Source organism: Gavia stellata, chromosome 10 (assembly GCF_030936135.1).
Source record: "Gavia stellata isolate bGavSte3 chromosome 10, bGavSte3.hap2, whole genome shotgun sequence".
Lineage (NCBI taxonomy): Eukaryota > Metazoa > Chordata > Aves > Gaviiformes > Gaviidae > Gavia > Gavia stellata.
Genome location: NC_082603.1, coordinates 3,031,774 through 3,053,473, shown reverse-complemented (window position 1 = coordinate 3,053,473; position 21,700 = coordinate 3,031,774). Strand labels below are relative to the sequence as shown.

Genomic DNA, 21,700 nt, shown 5'->3' with positions numbered 1-21,700 from the left:
ATGGAACTTTTGCTTTTGACCTTAAAAGGGCCTGGGTTCTGCAAAGTCGGGGCAGCTGAAAAGCAATTCTGTTCTCCATCTGCAAATCTCTTAGCATCTAAATTCCTAATATGAATGGCAAGACCTCTTTTTTCCCCCCATAAACTCATGTCTGAATTTTGAAACAGGGTTAAAAACAATAGCTCCCTTGAGTTTGTTTCAGTTAAAAAAAAAAAAAAAATTGATCATCAGCGTTAAGGAGTTAAAGGAAATAAAAAATGGAATAATAAAAATAATTCACAATATCAGCTTAATGTTAATAAGGACAAAATGTTGAGATACTCTAGAATCAAGAGCGTGCCTCTTAAGATCCAGGGCATGCCACGTTATGTTGCAGAAAATTCACTTAGAGGAGGTGCACTGTGAACGGAAACCCTCGTTACATACTTGTCGACTATTTGCTTTTTCTTCTTTAGAATGAAGATGCTGGTGACTACAAGTGCGTGGCTACCAATGATGCTGGTGTGGTGGAACGCAGTCTGACGCTAACGCTTCAGAGTAAGACTCAAAGTGATAAGTTTAATGCCACTTGATTGGAGCGATAACTTACCTTTGGATAGGTGTGTGCAGCTCCCGTTGAAGTTCTGGAGGTTGGGCACTGCACTGTAGGTTAAGATCCATCTCATCTTTCATCATTCGTATTTAAGAGTCTAGTCTAAGGTAGTGATTGAGGTCAAAGAAGAGAAGCATGTAGAGGGTGATTCAGCCTCATCTTAGAAACCAGCTTAGAGTGGGGTGAATCACCTTCCGAAAGGGCCTGTTTCTCTTAGTTGACTAGAGAGGATGTCTATACAAGTGGACTAAGCTAGACTCTTATCTTTTAAATTAAGAAAGTTACGTGACCTGAATCCCAGCTTTCACTGACAATATTTTATTTTTGGCAGAAATAATATTTTAGAATTATTTTTTCACTAGTGGTAGAATTGCTGAACCATCCCCTTTCTATTGTCGCCTTAAGCAGTATGGATCTGTTACTTATGTCTCAGTTGCCTCTGGACATGATTAATAGCATCTCCCTGCAGGTTTTCTGAAAAGCAACACATTTTAGCAATAAAGATGACTGTGTGCTCATACAGTCAGACCTCAATCCCAACTTTGATTCTTGGATTGCTACATATTAAAAATAACCTATCATTGTCATTTTAACTTGCATATATTTTGACAGCGGAAGATCAACAACAATAATTCTAGTCAAAGTAAACTAACTTAAGATTTTTTTTTTGCCCTCGTTCAGACCAGACCTTTAATATTAAATACAATGAAAAAAATGTAGCTATGTGCTATCGCCTAAAGAAACCTTTCTCTTCCAGGTCCTCCGGTCATTACTGTTGAACCTGTAGAGACAGTTATTGAAGCGGGTGCCACAGCAATGCTGAACTGCCAGGCAAACGGAGAGCCTCCTCCAGCCATCAGATGGTCCCGCCAAGGTCATCCAGTTGTGAGCGATGAGAGAGTCACTGTCCTGTCTAATGGCTCCTTGCGTATTGTTGCAGCACAGAAGGAAGATACGTCTGAATATGAGTGTGTAGCGAGGAATCTAATGGGATCTGTTCTTGTTAGAGTACCACTGACTGTTCAGGGTAGGTGCACAAAATATGGGACAGTCACTATCAAACTGGGAGATTACAGCATTAATTGAGATGAAATATGGTCAAGATTTTATCTTCTCCATAAAATATGGATAAGATATTTTATCTTCTCTTCCACATACGCATTAGGTGTATGTTAAGCCTAGTCTGAGATGTCAGCGGGTTTCTGTTTCATGACATTTTGTTCCATTGTACTTATCCAGCTGTGTGAGACAGATGAGTGTGAAGGAGTGAGAGACATAAATAATAATGAAAGGATCTTGAACTAGATCCCATCCTCAGAACACATAACTTAATTGTAGCTCTGAAGAAAAGCGTTTAGGAGCGTAAGCAATAACTATTTCAGAGCAGCTGAAGTATTCTCTCAACTGTAGTAAGGTATTTCTGCAGTGATGAAGACGTGAAGTGAGTTGGATTTCCAAGGGTGGCTTATGAAGTGCATTTCCCACTTTGCCGTATCAATCTAAGAGAGTTATAAGCGCAAGCGCGTTACAAACAGAGCATCGTTTTTACCCTTGCAGTGCACGGTGGATTTTCTGATTGGCTTGAATGGCGAGCTTGCAGCGTGACTTGTGGTCAAGGTGTTCAGGAGCGAGTCCGTCAGTGCAACAACCCTCTTCCAGCAAATGGTGGGAGGAGGTGTGAGGGGCCTGATACAGACGTACGCAGCTGCCACCACAAGCCATGTCCAGGTATTTCTTTAATGAATTGATACTTTTAATGTGCCTTATGTGAAGTGCCCTAACAGTGAACCGTTATCACCACGGAGCTTCACAACCAGATTAATTTTTCAAAGAAGTTGTAATTCATTTTGACTTATGTGGAAAGGAAGAGGAAATTTCAATAAATACGGCAAAAATATTTTTTAATTAAAACTCTGGGGTTTTCTGTTTCTTAGTGGATGGCAACTGGTCGGAGTGGGGGCGATGGGAGGAGTGCTCAAAGAGCTGCGGACAAGGTAACAGGACCAGGACCAGAACCTGCAGTAACCCACCAACTCGGCACGGCGGGAAGCCCTGCGATGGCAGTGCTGTGGATTCAGTCATGTGTAATATCAGGCCTTGCCCAGGTAAGAGAAGGGTGGTTTCAAATTAATTGCACAACGGGCTTCCCATATAGGTTTCTTTTTTTCTCCAAACTCAAATTCTCTCAGCTTGTTTCAAATTACTAAATTAAAAAAGAATTAAGCTCACAGTTTTTTTTGTTTTAAAATTGCTTGTAATTTATTGAATGGCACTAGTTCTTGGAAACAGAAGTCACAAAAGTAAGTGCAAGGAACATGCTCAGCAATTTCTCTTTTTTCTTTTTCCCAACAAAAATGTTACTTTTGTATTTTGATGTTTTCCAGTACTTGTTACCCATGTTCTCACAGAGTAAAACCCGCTACTCTAAACCTATTCTGCAAAGCCAGTTAAAATGGCAAAACAAACAAACAAACAAACCCCCCAAAACACCAAAAGCAAACCACCAGCTATTAAAAAGCCATGTAAAACATGGTAGTTAATAATTGAAGACATCATTTTCCTTTGTTGTTTTAATTTTCAGCCACGTCTTTCTCCTAACTAGCTGAATGTTCAGGTTTCCTTCCTGTCTTGGTAGTACTTCCCGCGTTTGACAGGTTGTAGTTTATTCATAACCCTTCACTGCTGGCGTGTTTCCTTCTATACCATTTTAATTGTATTGCTTTTTCCCTTCTTCCCTGCTTCTGCTACCACCACGATGCCAAATGTTCATCCAGCAGCCTGAGATTCATTTCTCAGGATCTTGGCAACAAAATCAGTTCTGGCTCCTGCTTACTGGTAGCCACTGAAGCTGCGTGCCAGCTTGTAGCTAGCGCGCCCCTTCCCTTGCCGAGACCTTCAGCCTCGCGCAGGACAGTCAGAGCCAGGTAGCGGCTGAAAACACCAGGTTTGAGCAAGCGTTCAGTTCTGTTGTTCCAAGATCATAGTGAGGTGAAGTGATGTATTCAGAAAGCGAAAAGGAAAGAAGTAAGTCTCTCTTTTGCAAACTGTTGATCCGTTTCAGCTGTTGCTCAAGGCGAAGGGTTTTTTTCAAGGGCTTATTCAGGATATTTCATTTATTGATATTAAACAACATAGCTTTTTTGCCTTAGGCTGTGGAGCTGTAATTTCACGTTAAAGCAGCTGTATAGTTTAAACAGTTCTATAGCTGTGCTGCCTTCGCAGTTGATGGCGAGTGGAGCTCATGGCTGCCGTGGGGTCCTTGCAGCGAGACTTGCGGGAAAGGTACTCAGACGCGACTGAGGCTCTGCAATAACCCTCCTCCTTCACACGACGGCTCGTACTGCGAGGGGTCTGATGCACAGATGCAGGTTTGCAACAAGAGGCGCTGCCCAGGTAAGATGCGTCGGACACAGAGAACAATGACAAACTTGTCATTTCCTTTCCAAATGCTACTTAATTTATATAGAAAGCTTTCCAGTTCTAAAAGTGTAGTCCCTGGAAAAAATGCCATTCAAGCCTTTTGTTTTCGCTGGCCCCTGTCACTGTCTTTAGCATCCCTCCATAGAGCTAACCGATGGGATTTCTTCTCCTATCCTTGTCTCTCTTCCTTTACCCTGCCACTGTGCCAAAGCAGCATTTTAAATCCTTGGCAGTTAAATTACAGGTTTCCTAAACATTTCTTTTTTTAAAATTTTCCTAGGTTCTGTTACTCATTTATCCTTTTCTTCCACGTTTCACTGAGTCTTTCATGACTGGATAGGAGAAGTCACATTTTTGAAATACAACCTCTGTATTTGGCTGAGCGCAGGGATAACGAATGTGCAGCAGTTCAGACTAGATCCTTCTGGCTTCATGCTCCATTTTGCACATGCCAGATCCTACACTGAGTCCCCACTGTAACTATCAACTGGTAGAAGAGAGAACTGACCTTGTGGTAGTTGAGGAACTGAGGGCTCGATGATGCACGTCTGTCCAGCTCGATGTGCTGCTGGTGAGGATGCTGTTGCTTACAGCTGGTTTGTGACTAACCATCCTCTTCTCAGCCACCAATTCAAGTGCTCACACAGATGTACCCGTAACAGTTTGTGTCACCACACTTTGGGAAATCAGAGACCCTGCTACTCAACTGCTTAGACCTGGCTCATGTGAGATAATGTAGTAATAACTCCTGTAAACAGCTGAGCCAGTAAATCAAAGGTTGGTTAGAAAGGAGGGGGGAGAAATTGGTGATGGCTGCACCTTCAGGCAGTGCAGCTGCAACCAGAGGAAGTGAAGACTGGGTTTTTGGGATGGCACTCGTACCGGCCATCTGCCCAGTGTGGTAATTCCGGGACTACTTTGTATATGGTTTGACTTGCGTACAGATACCTAGAAATGTGAGAGTGACTGAGCTTGAGGACCGAGTGATCCCTGACCACGATTCTGGTCAGGCTTACAGGTCATTTAAGAGATAGGTCATGCCTTTCTCCAGCTTTCACTCCTGAAAATCCCTATGTAGAAATCTCTATGTAGCCGAGATGTTCTAGAAAGAGAGTCAGTAACATCCTACGGTCGGTTATACCCTGATGTAGCACTGATTTACTTCGATATTTCTAACGTCAGAGACGGTAACTGTACCATGCTATGCCTTTCTCACCAGTGGACGGGAAGTGGGCCACGTGGAGCAGCTGGAGTGCCTGCACCGTGTCCTGTGGAGGAGGCAGCAGGCAGAGAACGCGCCACTGCTCAGACCCAGCCCCACAGTTTGGGGGTCACAAATGTGAAGGAAACGACATACAAATTGATTTTTGCAATAGCGATCCTTGTCCGAGTAAGTTCTTCAGGTCAGGCTGCTTATCCACTTACTGGGTTTCTATGTACGCACGAGAGGAAGGGAGCTCTGCACAAACCACACATTCCTGCAAAAATTGGGGGGGTCTGAACACAGACAAGTGGTATTAGCTGCCTGGCAAGAGTGAAAGCGTCTCTTCATCAGTCAGCACGACTGGGACATTTTAAACACGAACGGTTAGGAGCGCACACCGGTAACAGCTGGTCCATAAGGTCCTGCCGGACTGTCAGAGGTCACGCACCTCTCTAAAGTTACAACCGTCCAGTCAGAAAGTACTGCAAAGTGAATCTCGCTGTATCTCACAGTAGAGTGCAGCGACTCATTTGGTTAATAATATGTGTTGCGTACTTTCCTACGAACGACGACGTTCTGGAGCTGGTTAATATACGCTGAGAAATTGCTGAATGCTGGACAAGATAACTTTCTTAGATCTTTAATTGTCTGGGGGTTTTATTTTTATTTTGGGAAAATGTATTAAAAAGTCACTCTCCAATGGGAATATTTTCCTAGCTTGACTGTCTGGTTTTAAGTATCTGTTATTAAGAGGAAGACAGATAAAAACTGACTCATTTTTACAGTTCATGGCAACTGGGGCCCATGGAGTAGCTGGGGAACTTGTAGCCGAACGTGCAACGGAGGCCAGATGAGGCGATACCGGACCTGTGACAATCCTCGCCCTGCCAGCGGTGGAAGGGCATGTGGAGGGGCTGACGTGCAGATCCAGAGATGCAGCACTGAACTGTGCCCTGGTGAGTGCTCAGACTAACAGAGAAATTAAATGCAGCTTTCCCTGGAAGACTTCAGGGTATACATAACATATGTGAGATTTTCATATGATGAAAGGAATGTAGAACATTCCTGTAACTACGTACAATTTCATAGGAGCTAATAATCCACTCTCACTTTTTTCTTTAAATGACTGTCACCTTACAAGGATTTCCCCCTTCACATGTTAGATTTTCCCAAAATGCGGTGGAATAATTCAAAACAGGAAATAGCATATGAAAATCTCTCCTACGCCTAGCAATTCTACTTAGTTTTTATGGTAAATACAGTTTATGAGGCCCCCAGTGAACTCTCATAATGTATTCCAGGAGCAGGGAAGAATGCTCAGCTCAAATGCTTGAAATAAAACGACAGGCAAAGCAGTTAATTGATTTTTTTTTGACAATACATAACTAAGGGGCAATCAGTGAGCTTACACATTCAGGATCACTATCAGCGATACAAGAGATAAACCACAGTGCTAGAGACTTACTAAACACTTAGAAATTTCTAAACACCTTTCTATAACTCATCCCAGAATGGGAGGATGATGATGTTTTATTATTATTATTATTTCTGACATAATAATGAAAAAAATTATTAAATCCCTCCTCTATGCGCACCCCTTGACACGCCCTCCTCCTGTGGGAGATGCAGGAGCTCCAACTTCATGCGTACCTGTGCCGCATCCAACACCCTGCTGACCCACAGACTGGTGACGAAGCCCCCGATGAGGCCGCGTCCGCACTCCCGAGGTGTGGGCCTCTGCTAGTTGCCCCCCATACCATCAGCCCCCACTGGCTGGACACCAGCAGCTCGTGGCGTGTGAGGACGATTCTCCGTTAGGTCTCGATTGGAGGTTGCGGTGTCAAACCCAGTCTGGTTGTTCCTTGTTTACCCTCCTCTTGCTTGGGTTTGTCCTCCCCAATCACAAATTTTCATGCTGCTTTGTACTTTTCAGTTCCCTCGTTACTGTTATTTTGGCTAATGGTTGTCTTGAGCAAACTTTTTTCATTGTTACTTTCCTCTTACCGTCGCCAGTTTTGGGCAAATGTCATGTCGGCTCAGGCATTTCCAGACAGTGTGTTCACACAGTGTACAGTCATGTTCCCCTTGTATCGTCTGTTGCTATCGAGGCCGTGCTACCAAGAGGAGGCTGTGCAGACTCCTGCACGTGTGTACTTCAAGCCAAATCTAACTGACTCTTGTGAGTGTTTGGATAGACAGAACATGTGTTCTTTATTTGCGAGATTCATGGGTTGTTTGGTTTCCATTGGTTTTATACCCATGCAATCTCAGGTATTTTCTTTGTAGAAAAGAAAAGGAGAAGCGTTCACGCCTGCCCATTAAGGTGTTTTTGTCATCCTTTTAGCTATTTCTTTTCTCTATCACATTGGTTCCATCAAGAAGGAATGACACAAAAGCATCACTGATGCGGCCTGAAACATTTAAAATGAAAAGTCGCTTTCTTCATTCTTTCTTTCTTCAGTGGATGGAAACTGGGGGCAGTGGCAAACGTGGAGCCAATGCTCTGCTTCTTGCGGAGGAGGAGAGCAGACCCGAATACGCCTGTGCAGCAATCCAGCCCCGTTAAATCGTGGACGTCCTTGTCCTGGAGACTCCTCCCAAATATCCAGGTGTAATACCCAAGCATGTCCTGGTGAGTTAACTTACTGCCTGCACTCAATGACGATATGGTGGGAGCCTGCGGCACTCCTGATTTGACGGGTACTCTCCCGTGTCTTGGCCAGTTGACCAAGTAATTTAATTTCTTTGGCTTAAATCTCCCCTGCAACTTCAGCTGGATACATTTTTTGTTAACCTGTTACATAGCACTAGAGCATGCTGTTAAACGATTATTGCTTTTCAGACAGGGGTGAGTGCGTATGGCGATTCCCATGTCATTGTGCATATATCTCAGACCACATATGTACAGCAACCTGTTATTTGCAGGTTGGGAGCTTTGCTTTTGCAAATAATGTAGGTATATACGCAGAAATAGCCTTACTTCTTAAAACGCTGAAGGATATTTCTGAATTTTCTCTCCTCCAAAATATCAGACAGCAGAGTTTTCACACGGGCCTTTTTTCTTCCCTCCTCCCTTCCCTCCCCTGTGCAGGTGGGCCTTCACGTGCCAAAGGCAGCGTCATTGGAAACATTAATGATATTGAATTTGGAATTGCTTTCCTGAATGCCACGGTAACAGACAGCCCTGACTCTGGAACTAGAGTAATACAAGCGAAGATTACAAACGTCCCTCGGAGCCTTGGTAGGCTTTTTATTACTTTTTATCACCTTTTTCCTTGAGCCAGGCTGAATTTGTGCAACGTCAGTTTTCACCACTTCATTTCATTAAGTGTCACTGAAGAAACTGATCTAAACTTTTTAAAGACATAGAGGAAAAGGGAATCATCAATATTTACTTCTAGTACATTAATATTTGTAAAATGATTCCTCTGAATACACCAATATGCATTTTTTTCTGGTTTAAATCTTAAGGGTTACACTAGTTTTAGGTCTTCCTATTCAACTCCTACTGATGTGGGTCGTGTGATGTTAGGAAAAAAGCTCTCAAATGTTATGTCGCATTTCTTTCAGGTCCAGCGATGCGAGAGCTTGTTTCTATACTCAGCCCAGTTTATTGGACAACTGCAAAAGAAATTGGAGAAGCAATGAATGGCTTTACACTCACTGATGCGGTCTTCAAGAGAGAAACTCAAGTGGAGTTTGCAACTGGTTAGTTACCTGTGATATACCATCTCTTTCTGTTTCCAGTAAGGTTGATAGATACTGCATTTCTTAAAAAGTAGCACATAACTGTTGCTGAATTTTGAGTCTTGTGCTTACACCAGTATTTTCTGAATGACTGTGGCTTTCTGAGGCTTAAATACAGCTTTTCGAGCTGTAATTTGAAACACGTGATGTTTTTATTACAGGCATGGTAGGCCTTATAAACATCTGAGTATAAAACAACTGGTCAAGGGATCCCAATTCAGTTACTGTGTGGCTAACATGAGTCTCTGGTTAGGATGTTTAATAAACCAGTGCGCTCTTAAAATTCATAGGTGAGATTCTGCGAATGACTCATGTTGCCCGGGGCCTGGATTCAGACGGAGCCTTGCTGCTGGATGTTGTTGTGAGTGGCCACTTGCTGCAGCTCCAGTCAGTAGCTGATGTTAGCGTGAAGGTAAAGCTGCTCGAGATACCACCCCCTTCTCTCATCAATACATACTTCCCCTCTCGTCTATATTAAAGCAGCAGACACTAAGTCCTGAAAACTGTTTTACTGTATGTAAGTTATTTTGCGCCTGGTTTAAGTGACAGATGTTAACGTTGCCTTTGAAAACAAAAAGTTGCCATCAGGAAAGTAGTGTTGGTCACTCGAGATTTTTAGATGTTCGAAGGGAGTACGGAGAAGTGTCTTTGGAGCTAGCTATCACAGGCAGGCATGTCAGGTGGTGCTTGCGACTGAGCTATGAAGGTGCATCTTAAACCTGTCTGACTTTGTGGCTTCCCTGAGGATGACACCAGCTCTTTTATACCATGGCACCTTGCAAAAACTTCTGAATATTACTGATGATTTATTTGCAGCTACAACTATGCGTAGTGTGGCAGAGAAACATTCCTGTGGCTGACAGTGTTGCAAAGACAGGGGGTTAACAGATTCTGAATCAGATTATGTCACAGGGTATTTTAGGTGTTATTACCATGCGCGCTGTCGTGATGCTGTTAATGATGTGCTCCTTTCTCTGCTATAGCATCAAAACTTTGTCTTGTGGAGATACCGATAATGGCAAACAGTCCTATTATGCACTTCATCTGAAATATTTTACAGAATTTGCTTTTTTAACTGACACTTCTCTATGAACTTTTCCAGGAGTGATTAGAGAGGGCAGCTCGCGTGATCGTATGGCAAGAGCTTATAATCTCGCTACTGAATTGCTCTGCCTATTGTTTCTAGGAGATATTCTCTACTGCTCCTAGTGAGATAGCTTCTGTCACTGACCTTGTACTCCTGAGAGAAGGATGGAGTTCAAAGGAACCGTTTTTCTATCTTTTTGGTTTAGTGTAAGACAAGAAAAACATTTTGCTTAATAAAATACGTGGTATTAAAGTTTTGGTTTAAAACCAGGTGCTTGATAATTGGTTTTTCTGTAAAAGAAAGAACATTCTTTAAAGTTGTTTCTATAAAGGTGGTAATTAGTTACTGGTAGGTAACCAGTGAAAATGTTTTAATATATTAATCCCACAGTACAATAAATACAGATGAAGTTCTCGATATTTTGATACGCTGCAATATGTAGCATGTCCAATATTTATACCTTTTTTTCAGTGGCAGAATTTTTCTCTACTGATTATATATTTAGCACATGTTGTCAGCATCTGACTTAGAATACAAAAAAAAAAAAAAAAAAATTTAGACCCAAACAGATTGTTATTGAGCAATAAGATCATTTTCAGGTTTTTTTGAAAATGCTCTGCTGTGGCCCCCATCATCAGGATCCTCAGTACCACAGCCTGTTTCTTATTTAAAGAAATATGCCAGATGCTGTTAAGAGTCAAGAGTAAAAAAAGGCATGTGTTGTGTGAAATACAATTTGTTCAGCTGTTAAAAAAGGCTTTCTCAGAATACATCTCACACCACTTTAAAACACGAAGACCACAGTGGTGTTGCCTGTACTCAGTGGCTGGTGCCCGAATCTTGCTGTTTCAGGATTACACAGAAGACTATATTCAAACCGGCCCAGGGCAACTGTATGCCCATTCCACTCGTCTCTTCACTATCGATGGAGTTAGTGTTCCCTATACATGGAACCACACTATCACCTATGATTACACTAAGGGAAAGATGCCTTTCTTGGTGGAAACACTCCACGCTTCCTCTATTACAACAGAGTACAACCCACTGGAAGAAACTGTGGCTTTTAAAATCCACGCTTCCATTGCAAAAGGTATTGTTCTAATCTTTCACAAAAATAAAACAATGGAAAAATAATATCCTGTCTTCCTAGGATTCATTACCTGTATTCTCAAAAGCTGGTTACGGCCTTGAAAGAGGAAATGCTGTGAAACTTGGGTAACTTTACTGTAGATGCTGGGACCTACGTGCCTTGTTCATACACCCATAGGCTAATATGTAAAAGCTGTTGCAGTTGGCACTTACTCTTCACCTGTAGTTCTCATCGATGATGTACGTCTGCATTTGCTGACACTGCTAATAGCATCACCAGTAGCTTCAGACAGTCAACCTAAACTATTTCTTCATTTCCTTGCATGTACCTTTCAGTCTCTAAAATGAAATTACTGTCGCTTTTGTGTGGGGTCGAGCGTTGGTGGGTTTTTATGTTTGGGTTTGGTTTTGCGTAGCTATTAAGAAAAAGGATTGTGTATTTCATTTCCTTCTCGCAGCAAAACCCACCTAAATGTAAGTAAGGTAGTAACGAGGTGGAAGAACATTCAAAATTCAGCACTAAAATGAGTAAAATGTCTTAAGTCATTCCTCAGATTGAGGTCCTCTGGAATTACTTGGCATATACAGAAAATACGATGCTGAGCTGCAGCTTGAAAACTTCACTGGTACTTTATGGATATAATTTTTTAAGGCCAGGTGTGAATGGTGCACAGTTACGCAGCACTGTGTAGACACATGCTTACGTACGGTCTGTAAATCTGGTGAATCCCAACACAGAGGTGGCAAGCTAGTAGCTCCATCATCTCTTGTACTGTGTCTTAGCATTACTAACTGCTGGCTTTTATGAACCTTTTACTGAAGTGATCTTAAGGAATAGGGCGTGTATTTGTGTAAGCAGGTTTTCCTTTGAGAAGTCACAATTGGTTAGCAAAATGTCCTTTCATCTTTTAAAACGCTATTTGGGCTTTTTTTACATCGTAAGGCTTAACATCGTCTTTCAAATGAAATAACTCAGGTTTAAAAGTAAATGAAACGGTGGGATTGCCTATCTCAGTCTTTTCAACAACCTGCTAAATGAAGTAAAATAATGATTTTTCCCACTTGTCAGACTATGAACTCATTGTGCACTTTGAAAGCCAAATAAGATAATTTTTTTCTGTTTTAAGAGGTCTGATAAAAGGAAGTATCCAGATCGAGTTATGCCTATGCATAAATCTGGCCAAGCCTTTACAAAACTTGCATTTATTTCCTCCAACAATTAATGTACTGATTTTTAAAAAAATTTCTTATTTATTGAATCCATTTTCAAGCAGCAAAATACATGTGGTCTTTGAGCAGTCTCTACCAGAGTTCATAGTACACACGTCTGTTCTTCTACAGTTACTTCCCACAACCTATGACATGGTGATTTGTTTGGTTTGGGTTTATTCCCCTCCTTTTACGTGAAGTGCAACAGAATGCTCTTCATTCTTTTAATAATGCAAACTTTATGGAGGAACTTTGCAGGATGTTATTAGGCTGGGATGCAACTTGCAGTCACTCTGAGGGAACCCCCACACACACACACCGGTTTTATGTTTTTCAAAACAGTAAAACCCCTGTACTAGTCTAGTGCTTTTTAGTGCCCAAGTAGAAAAACCACTGAAGTCTGGATTTTAAAAGTTTCTATTTTAGCATCCAAGAATAATAAATCTTTTATAAATAGCTGGGCTCCAATTCTTAATGTTAAAGGGTTTTAAGAAAGTAATAAAAAGGACATATTTTTATCCACAAATAACATGTGCTTCCTTTACCATACAGGAGATCGTAGCAATCAATGCCCTGCTGGGTTTGCTTTGGACTCAACTGGGCCTTACTGCTCAGGTAATGATGTGACAAGGGTGGTGTGTAACCACAGACTCATAGAATGGTTTGGGTTGGAAGGGACCTTAAAGATCATCCAGTTCCACCCCGCTGCCGTGGGCAGGGACACCTTCCACTAGACCAGGTTGCTCAAAGGCCCGTCCAACCTGGTTTTGAACTCTTCCAGGAATGGGGCATCCACAGCTTCTCTGGGCGACTGTGCCGGCGCCTCACCACCCTCATTGTAAAAAATCTATTCTGTATTGCCAATCTAAATCTACCCTCTTTTAGTTTAGAATTGTTACCCCTTGTCGGGGCCCTGGTAAAAAGCCTCTCTCCATCTTTCTTATAATCCCCTTTATATATTGAAAGGCAGCAATAAGGTCTCCCCAGAGCCCTCTCCTCCCAGGCTGAGCAACCCCAAGTCTCTCAGCCTTTCTCCATAGCAGAGCTGTTCCAGTCCTCTGACCATTTTTGTGGCCTCCTCTGGATCTGCTCTAAGAGGTCCATGTCTTTTCTCTGCTGGGGGCCCCAGAGCTGGAGGCAGTATGCAACCACCAGAATCTACATCACCTTTATCTAGAATTTCAAAGCATTCAGTACATCATACTTCAGAAAGTGTAAGTTACCATCGATAAAAAAGGGTGTGGATTCAAAAGCAGATGAAGACGTCACTTCTGTACTCACCTAGAATATAAGCAGTGCCCAGACGGCTCTTCATCAGTACCTCAGATACGACTGGGGGACATTGAGCCACAGTATCTGCTGAGCCTGCGAAGCAATGAAGCACTGAGGTGATCTGTGTGGAGGGAAGGACAAGTGTTGGCAACCTAGACAAGAGCCCATGAGTTCCTGCTTGGGGGATGGAGGTGAAAAGGAGGTTATGAGCATTTCAGCTGTCTCCTCTAGAGGACTGAGTCACATTTGTTTTGGGGAACAATCATGTGATATGCTTTTGTGGACTTATTTCATTGCCCCTCGAAAGCTTATAAATTAAGGAAATTAGAAAAGAAACAAACACTACGCCATCCAAAAGGTTTTAAACCAGGAAAACTGAAAATCAGGTCGTTAAAACAGTTTTCTACTTGCAGTATCATCTGTAAAACAAAATGAGTTCTAAAACTTTAATATGGAACACGTCATGATCTTTGCACGTGGATCTAGGAAGCCTTAAGTCTAACACTGAAACCCATCTGTTCTGTTGTAAAGAAACTCTCTGGAAAAGATTGTATCCAACATTCATCACCACAGTAGTGACCCAGTCCTGCAGAGCCACCGCAGGATTCCAGCCAGCCGTGTTAGTGTAGGTTTGGTAACTGTAAAAAAAAGAGCAGAGAACGCACAGCTGAACCATTTCCGTTCTAGTTCTAGTTTTGCCTGTGGGCTTTACCAGACATAGACATCTTAGGAAGGGTTTGTTCGGTGTAGTTTCTTGTACAGTCTTGTGAAGTCTGACTGGTTTTTCAAACATTTCCTTGTTCCAGATGAAGATGAATGTGCTGTGCGAAATCCTTGTTCCCATACCTGCCATAACGCCATGGGATCTTACTACTGCTCCTGCCCGAAAGGCCTCACTATCTCTGCGGATGGTAGAACGTGTCAGGGTGAGAGAAGTATTGCCAGGGGCAGGTTGGATACAAAAAGCCCCATGGCACTTAAATCGCTAGGGAAATGTTCTATTTGGGCTGGGCCACTTTCTCATTACAAGAATATAATTTATTGGTGTTATTCTAATTATTTCCTATCTGAATATATTTGCAATCAAGTATTTCGTAGTTGATCGTGCTCAAGACACTGCTTAATCTGTCTTTCATTTTCACATAGTGAGCTTTAGAGCTTGTTTTTAATTATAGATATTGATGAGTGTGCGTTAGGCGGACATACCTGCCGTGCTGGCCAGGACTGTGAAAACATCATTGGTGCCTACCGCTGCGTGGTTAGATGTGGGAACGGCTTTAGGAGGACAGCGGATGGATTTAGCTGCCAAGGTATGGAGAGGTCTTTGGGTTTTGGTGTTCACTTCCATAAACTGAGAATGCTGTCTTTCACACAACTGAAAGTAACTTTTTAAAAGATGCATCTCCAAATACAGCGTCTATAAATTTTCATTATTAAGGTTGTGGGGTTTTGGGGTTTGATTGTTGTGGTTTGGTGTTTTGTTCTGGGGTTTTTTTGGGTTGGTGTTTTTTTTCTTTTTTTGAAACCTTTTGCTTTTTCCATCTTTAGAAATAAATTTAAAATCCTATCAGGGAATAGCCTAACGTTCTTGCTTTTGTGTCCCACGTGCATTTTCTTTTACAAAGAAGTGAGAGAAGAAAACATTTCTGAACGTACCTCAATAGTGTAGTAACTAGAGCTCCAAGGAGAGTCCAGAACGTCGGCTCAAGCAAAAACACTGTTCAGGTATAAATGCCGACAAGGCGATTCACAGCTATGGTCTCAAGGATTTGTATTGTTCAACAGATGTTAATGAGTGTCAAGAGTCCAACTCCTGCCATCAGCGTTGCTTCAATACTATAGGAAGTTTCCACTGTGGTTGTGATCCAGGATACCAGCTAAAGGGCAGAAAATGCATGGGTATGAATGAATTTTTGAATGTTCATTCCCTCTTTTCAATGGACATAAGTCAACATTTATTTGCTGCTATATTTGTCATCGGAAACTTTTATGAATGAAAATCCTACTATGGATGATATCCTTAGTATGTGTTTCTGAATTTATTTGTAAAGCCATACTAAAAGCCAGGGAAGTGGGAATTGGGCTGACAGATAAATGCACATGAAAGACGTTCAAATGCATGTACACAGTGTAATTACAGCTGGATTATTCTGCTCTTTAGGAATTGAGCATAAGGAAGCGAGTTCATTTCCATTCTTCCTTTTTTTTTCCTAAATAAGACGTAAACGAGTGCAGGCAGAATGTATGCAGGCCTGATCAGCTCTGCAAAAACACCCGTGGTGGCTATAAGTGCATTGACCTGTGTCCCAGTGGAATGACCAAAACAGAAAATGGAACTTGTGTTGGTGAGTAGAAGTGTTAATGTACTGTACAACGATGGTAAGCACAAGAACAAGGATTAATTTAAAAAAAAAAAAAAAGAATCTTGAGGTAGTTCATCTCCAGTTATTAAGATTTGCACATATTAAGGCACCAACTTTTCTTCACTTACGGGAACACACCTATTTAACTTTTTTGTAATTGGTATTAAAGAATAGATTTATCCTTGCCACTTCTAGTTTTCCATTGCTTTTAAGACCGAGCAGTAAGGTTTTCCTCAGCATCTCTTCTGTGTTGTCACCTTGGAATCTAGAAATTGTTCATTGACTGAAATGTTTTGCGTGAATGCTTTCTTAAAAGTTTGTCCAGGAGCTCTGAATTGAGATCATAGGTCCTTGCACTTATCACAGCTGCTTTTAAACATAACTGATGTCACATATACTACCACATTTTCCTAATGGGATGTGACAAGAATATGGATTAAGTCTCTTTGGAGAGTAGGTGATCACACTGGAAACCTCAATGAAAAGTTTTGAAAATTAATGGGAAAAGTGTGTGTAAATGCAATATGGTTGAAAAATGTATCTGTGTATCTGCTCAAAATCTGCTTTCAGATTGGGAAACACATTGTGATTTGTAACACAAACTGTTACAGAGTGATGCCTAATGATGGCAGCAGGTAAGAAAAGTGTAGGTTCAGAGGCCAACTCTATCTAAAGGGCCAAATTCACCTGTGGCTTAACTGCATTCCTTCTACGTTAAGAAGTTTAAGTAGTTTAAAGCTGAAAGAACGTTCAAGAAAAATCTGACTACTTCCCCTTGCCTTGTTGCTTGCAGACATCGATGAATGCCGGGATGGAACCCACCAGTGCCGCTATAACCAGATTTGTGAGAACACACGAGGAAGTTACCGCTGTGTGTGTCCAAGAGGATATCGGTCCCAGGGAGTTGGAAGACCTTGCGTGGGTAAGCTGTCCAGTCACATTAGTATCGCATATTTTCTGCTGCTGCTTTTGGCTGGACTTTCTGCTGTAACATAACCAGCAATGCTATCCCATTTGAAGACTATGCTATATATAGACAAATTTGCTCTGAAGTTCAAAATTACCTATCTAAAACAAAGCATCCCATTCAAAACAAATAGTCAAAACAAAATCATTCAAAACAGAGATTGTTATAGATCTACACTTTGAAAAGAAAAAGAGTACAAGGGTCTCGGAGCACTAGTGGATGGATGTGGCAAGCTACCACTCCACAAGAGGCTTCGTTTATAAAAATCAGGTCAGTTGTTAGTTGATGGGACAGTGAAATGTGCCTGGCTATGCCCTGGGCTGCATTGATTCACACCTGAAGGCAGTCAAGCAGGGAGTGATGTGGATTCCCCTAAAAGAGAACACGCAAAGGACATGTGTTGCAAGAGGCATGATACACCCAGAACTCACCTCTGCAAGCGAACAGCACAAACACACTTTTACCCACCCACTAGAATTGCGAAGGATGTTCCCCATATGGGTGGAGCGGAGGAAGCTGTTATGCATTTATCACTCAACGCTCCCCTTTCTGCTCTGGGTGGATCACAGCAGGGAAGGAGGATTCCTGGCAGTCACAGGAATGCTGACCATGTAGTTACTCCCCTGTGCTATCTATGTTGAAGCTTTTGGCGTTAAAATGTGCAGAGCTTTCTCCCACGCACACATGCACAGCATTTGAAGGATGCTCTCGTAGCTGTAACGTCGAGAGCTAGAGAGTTCCATATATGGTGTCAGTGCAAGTGCGTAAAACACTTCCCCTGGCATTTCACAGACCTCAGGACAGCACTAGGATCATTTCAAGTCACCCTTGCTGTATTTATGTGGAATATTTAAAATATAATAGCTGATCCACCCTGATAATAATGATTTATGAATGGTGGTATATGACACTGAGTGAAGTTGGTTTCAGTTGCTGTCATGTACCATATCGGAGAAGCATTCTTCCATGATGACTTCTCCAAGATTAGCTTTTCTCAGTGATAAATAGCTGCTTTGGAGAATAGGATTTTTTTTCTTTTCTTTTTAAACAACCTAAGATTTTGGACTACCAAAAGCCAGGAATGTTTTTCTTTTTAAAAGAGATTAAATTGCAGTAAGAAACTGTTTGGCTGTAGACCAAGACATTACTTCCACCAGCTGCCTCTCTACTGAAATAAAATCAGTCCCAGACTCCTTAACCTGTATTAAAACCATTTAAATTTCTGACAGTAGTAAGCTAGATAAAGTCTAGGACTACAGATTTTTCACAAAACACTAGCAGCTGCCCTAAAGCTGGCTTCTGACCAAGGACCACTGAAAGCTCCCTCTTAAATTAAAGTGTGACCTTTATGCACCTCTGAATTTTTATCTGCTTAAAAATGTATTTAAAATATAGATTCATCAAAGATACTAGTTCACGTGTTAATAAAACCCAGTTTTTATTGTTAATGTTTCCAGTGAGCATAGGGAAGAGTTGAAAAGTAAGTAAAGACCCCAGGCTGCAATAGAAGAATTGAACTTTGTTCCTACCTGTGCCGCTTTTACCCTGGGTAAAGTCCTTGGTCTCATAATTCCCTGTCTGTTGGATGGGGGTAAGATGCTCATTTGTCACCACGACACGCATAGAGATATGCATGCCCGTTTCACTGAATTACAGTATTTCTGCAAACTGTGTTGGATCTCAACATGCCAGATCATAGATGGAAGGGCATTATCAAAAGTTGTTACAAAGCATTTTTGCATAAAACACGTGCAAGGCTATCTAGAGTTTAAAATCAAATATTGTTCTTCAAATTAAAGCCTGAAAATGTCACTGGTTTAGTTTCAAGGTCATTTCACCTTGTTCTTGTAAATATTTAATATTTATGGTGTGTAATCAAAGGTACGCTGTCCAGAGGAGACTTAGGCTTACCAGTCAGTCAGCAATCACTTCTCACAGGGATGGCTGCGATACAAATGCAAGCGGCTTGCTGCATTCAATTTTGCTTGTGTTGCACGGGCTGCTCCTACAAAAGAAATTGCTGGAATTTTCACCTGTTTTCTTTCATTATTTCCATGATAGTTTTCTATTGCTTATCCACAACTTGTTCCAAGGACACTGGTTGTTGTAAAGATGTTAGTGCAAAACCCTCTTGTTTATTTTATGCAGGTGAAGAATGTAAAACTCTGCAATTAAGTTGAGCGATAAAGAAATGATGAGTTTCAGTATTCTTTTACACATACGAGTAATAAATTTTGCATCTTAAGCACATAATAAAATTAATAAACTTAAAATTCATATTAGTTGCCATATTAAAAGTGAAGTTCTCTTGTTTGTAACACCTGACAATATTACCCTAACAATATTTCAATTAATATATAAAGTTTCAGTTACGTGTTTGCAAAATAACAATTGGAAAATACTGTAATACTCTGCAATAATTACTCCCGGATTTCCAGCTCTTAAAACATTTGATTATTAATAGCCTCCAAAATTCTTTAAAATATATAAAATATTAAACACTTAGTAGAATATTAGATTGCATTTTTATTATGTTTCTGAACAGTATTACTTTTTAAATACTGTTATCATGCATTTTTGTCTTGGAGGGTTACAAACTATGCTCAGAGGGGACCAAAATGAAACTGTAACAACACTAGCTCAGTGGCATTTTTACAATAATAAAGAATACACGCTTTCCACTAATACGAAATAATTAAACCCTTACTGAGTCACCATTAAGATAATCTTTAAATTCTAGTAAAAAATAGTTTATAATATATGTCATTTATCAGTATGTTGTTATGTATGTTAATATCAGGTTATTTATTTCTGGCCATTGCGGAGTTGCCCATTTCTGTTTGGAACTAGAAGATTTTTGTCTTCTTCTAGTAAAGAATGACCGTAAGTTTGAAGGAGAGTACCACGTATGTCAAATTTTCAGCTGGACCTGAAGCAACTTGATGAAAATTTTAGAAAATTTCTTTCTGGTAGTGCCAGAGAGACTGTGGGGGGAAGGCCTGCTCCTACAGTATGCAAGAACACTCGTATTTATTTTATTTTGAGTGAAGGACACTCATCATGTTATATCCTTAAACCCTTGCCATACTTTGTATGCTCACCGCTCTGTTTTGATTTAAGGATGGGTATTTACTGCTAGGGTTGGTCAAATTACTTTGGATTACAATTTAAAGGGAAACTGAACTTTTAAAAAAAAGCATTCCTTAGGAAAACAAAAATAATGGTAAATATTAATTTGCTTTTGTACAATTAAAAAATACAATTAAGTAAGTCTCCACCCTTTCATAGCTGGAATGACCCATAACAACGTCAAAGGTTAGAACATACCCGACGTTCTTCCCATGCAGCCTTATGACACGTCCTCGAGACCCGATTTTTTCCCCTGACGCATAATACAATAACCGTATCGGAGCTTTTCGAGCTTCCCTCCGTGCCAGCTTGAATGAATTTCTAACGCTGTACTTCTCAAGAATGCTCCGTGTTAAGTATCCTCCTTCAAAGGAGGGCCCGACAGCTTCTCCCACTCCTCTGTGGAGCACTTAAGAAAAAAAGTAATTACTGAAGTAGTAGTGAAGAGCTTAGGCTGAAACAATGAACAGCGTGAGTCCTAAGGGCCACTTATTTCTCAGAGTGCATCTTTTCTGGTACCCAGCGGGGACCACAGCCGGCAGCTCTCAGGCTATCACGCAGCCCTGCTTCTGCAAAAGCGGGGGAACGGACTGGGACCCCCATTCTATAGCCACACCTTACCTCCAGTAACACTCGAGGCAAGACCTTCGGCAGAGTCCTTGTCCTGCGGGAGCACAGCCTTATGTGACAAGTAGCCTTACAGGAAGAATAAAAGTATATTACTGTACAGGGCAGAATAACCTGCCTACCTGGCAATGTGTTCTCCATATTTTACTGCCTTCAAGATCTCACTTTTATGTCTTCAGTTTGTTCCACAGACTGAGATAAGTATATATGTATATATACATATAGTTACCTGTTGTTGTTTGTTTGTTTTTTCTCCTTTCCACATGGTTTGTTGCTCTGGATCATGTCACATGAGCAGACATTAATGAATGTGAACAAGTGCCTAAACCCTGTGCATTTCAATGCACCAACACCCCCGGCAGCTTCAAGTGTATCTGTCCACCTGGACAACATTTATTAGGTGATGGGAAATCTTGCGCTGGATTGGAGAGATTGCCAAATTACGGTGCCTATTACAATAGCTATAACTATGCTCAATTCTCCCCTGTGAGAGACAACTATCAACCTCAACAATATTACAGGCACTCCTCAAATCTCTACAGCTCCTTCTCAGAGTATAGGAACAGCAGAATACCTTTCTCCAGGACTAGAAGGAACATTAGAGAAACTTGTCCTGAAGGCTATGAGGCAAGAAATTACAGATGTGTAGGTAAATGTCAGTCATATCTGTGCAATTCTCTTGTTTTGGTCCTTATTCTTAGGTTACTGTTTCATATATACCAGGGGCTGATGGTTATGCTGCTGTGGATTTTTTTCATATTACCCTGATAAATACTCAGAGTTCTGCATGTTCTTGTCTCCTGAGCATGTTGTAGCAAAAATGTTTTCAAACCTCCTCCTTGTAACCTCTTGTTTTAATTATGCTGCTTATTGTGCGTTTGCAAATTATTTCCCTCCGTTACTCTCTTTCTTCTGATTAGGGTAGCTTACCTTTGTGAATTTTCTCCCACCTCAAAAAACACCGGTAGACCCAGACCAGTCCTGGGGATGTTGC

At 41.2% G+C, this 21,700-nt stretch overlaps 1 protein-coding gene across 1 annotated transcript in view; it reads left to right on the top strand.

Annotated features, from left to right (window-relative positions):
* The window catches only part of HMCN1 (hemicentin 1), a 206,988-nt gene that overhangs the window by 179,484 nt on the left and 5,804 nt on the right, over positions 1-21,700 (top strand). The window contains exons 86-104 of the mRNA XM_059822131.1: positions 456-537; positions 1,350-1,619; positions 2,150-2,320; positions 2,527-2,697; positions 3,815-3,985; positions 5,232-5,402; positions 6,002-6,172; positions 7,678-7,848; positions 8,308-8,457; positions 8,787-8,924; positions 9,254-9,375; positions 10,903-11,140; positions 12,901-12,963; positions 14,427-14,546; positions 14,796-14,930; positions 15,406-15,519; positions 15,840-15,965; positions 16,777-16,905; positions 21,005-21,355. Coding sequence (XP_059678114.1) covers positions 456-537; positions 1,350-1,619; positions 2,150-2,320; positions 2,527-2,697; positions 3,815-3,985; positions 5,232-5,402; positions 6,002-6,172; positions 7,678-7,848; positions 8,308-8,457; positions 8,787-8,924; positions 9,254-9,375; positions 10,903-11,140; positions 12,901-12,963; positions 14,427-14,546; positions 14,796-14,930; positions 15,406-15,519; positions 15,840-15,965; positions 16,777-16,905; positions 21,005-21,355 — 3,064 coding nt within the window. The remainder of the gene's footprint in view (positions 1-455; positions 538-1,349; positions 1,620-2,149; positions 2,321-2,526; positions 2,698-3,814; positions 3,986-5,231; positions 5,403-6,001; positions 6,173-7,677; positions 7,849-8,307; positions 8,458-8,786; positions 8,925-9,253; positions 9,376-10,902; positions 11,141-12,900; positions 12,964-14,426; positions 14,547-14,795; positions 14,931-15,405; positions 15,520-15,839; positions 15,966-16,776; positions 16,906-21,004; positions 21,356-21,700) is intronic.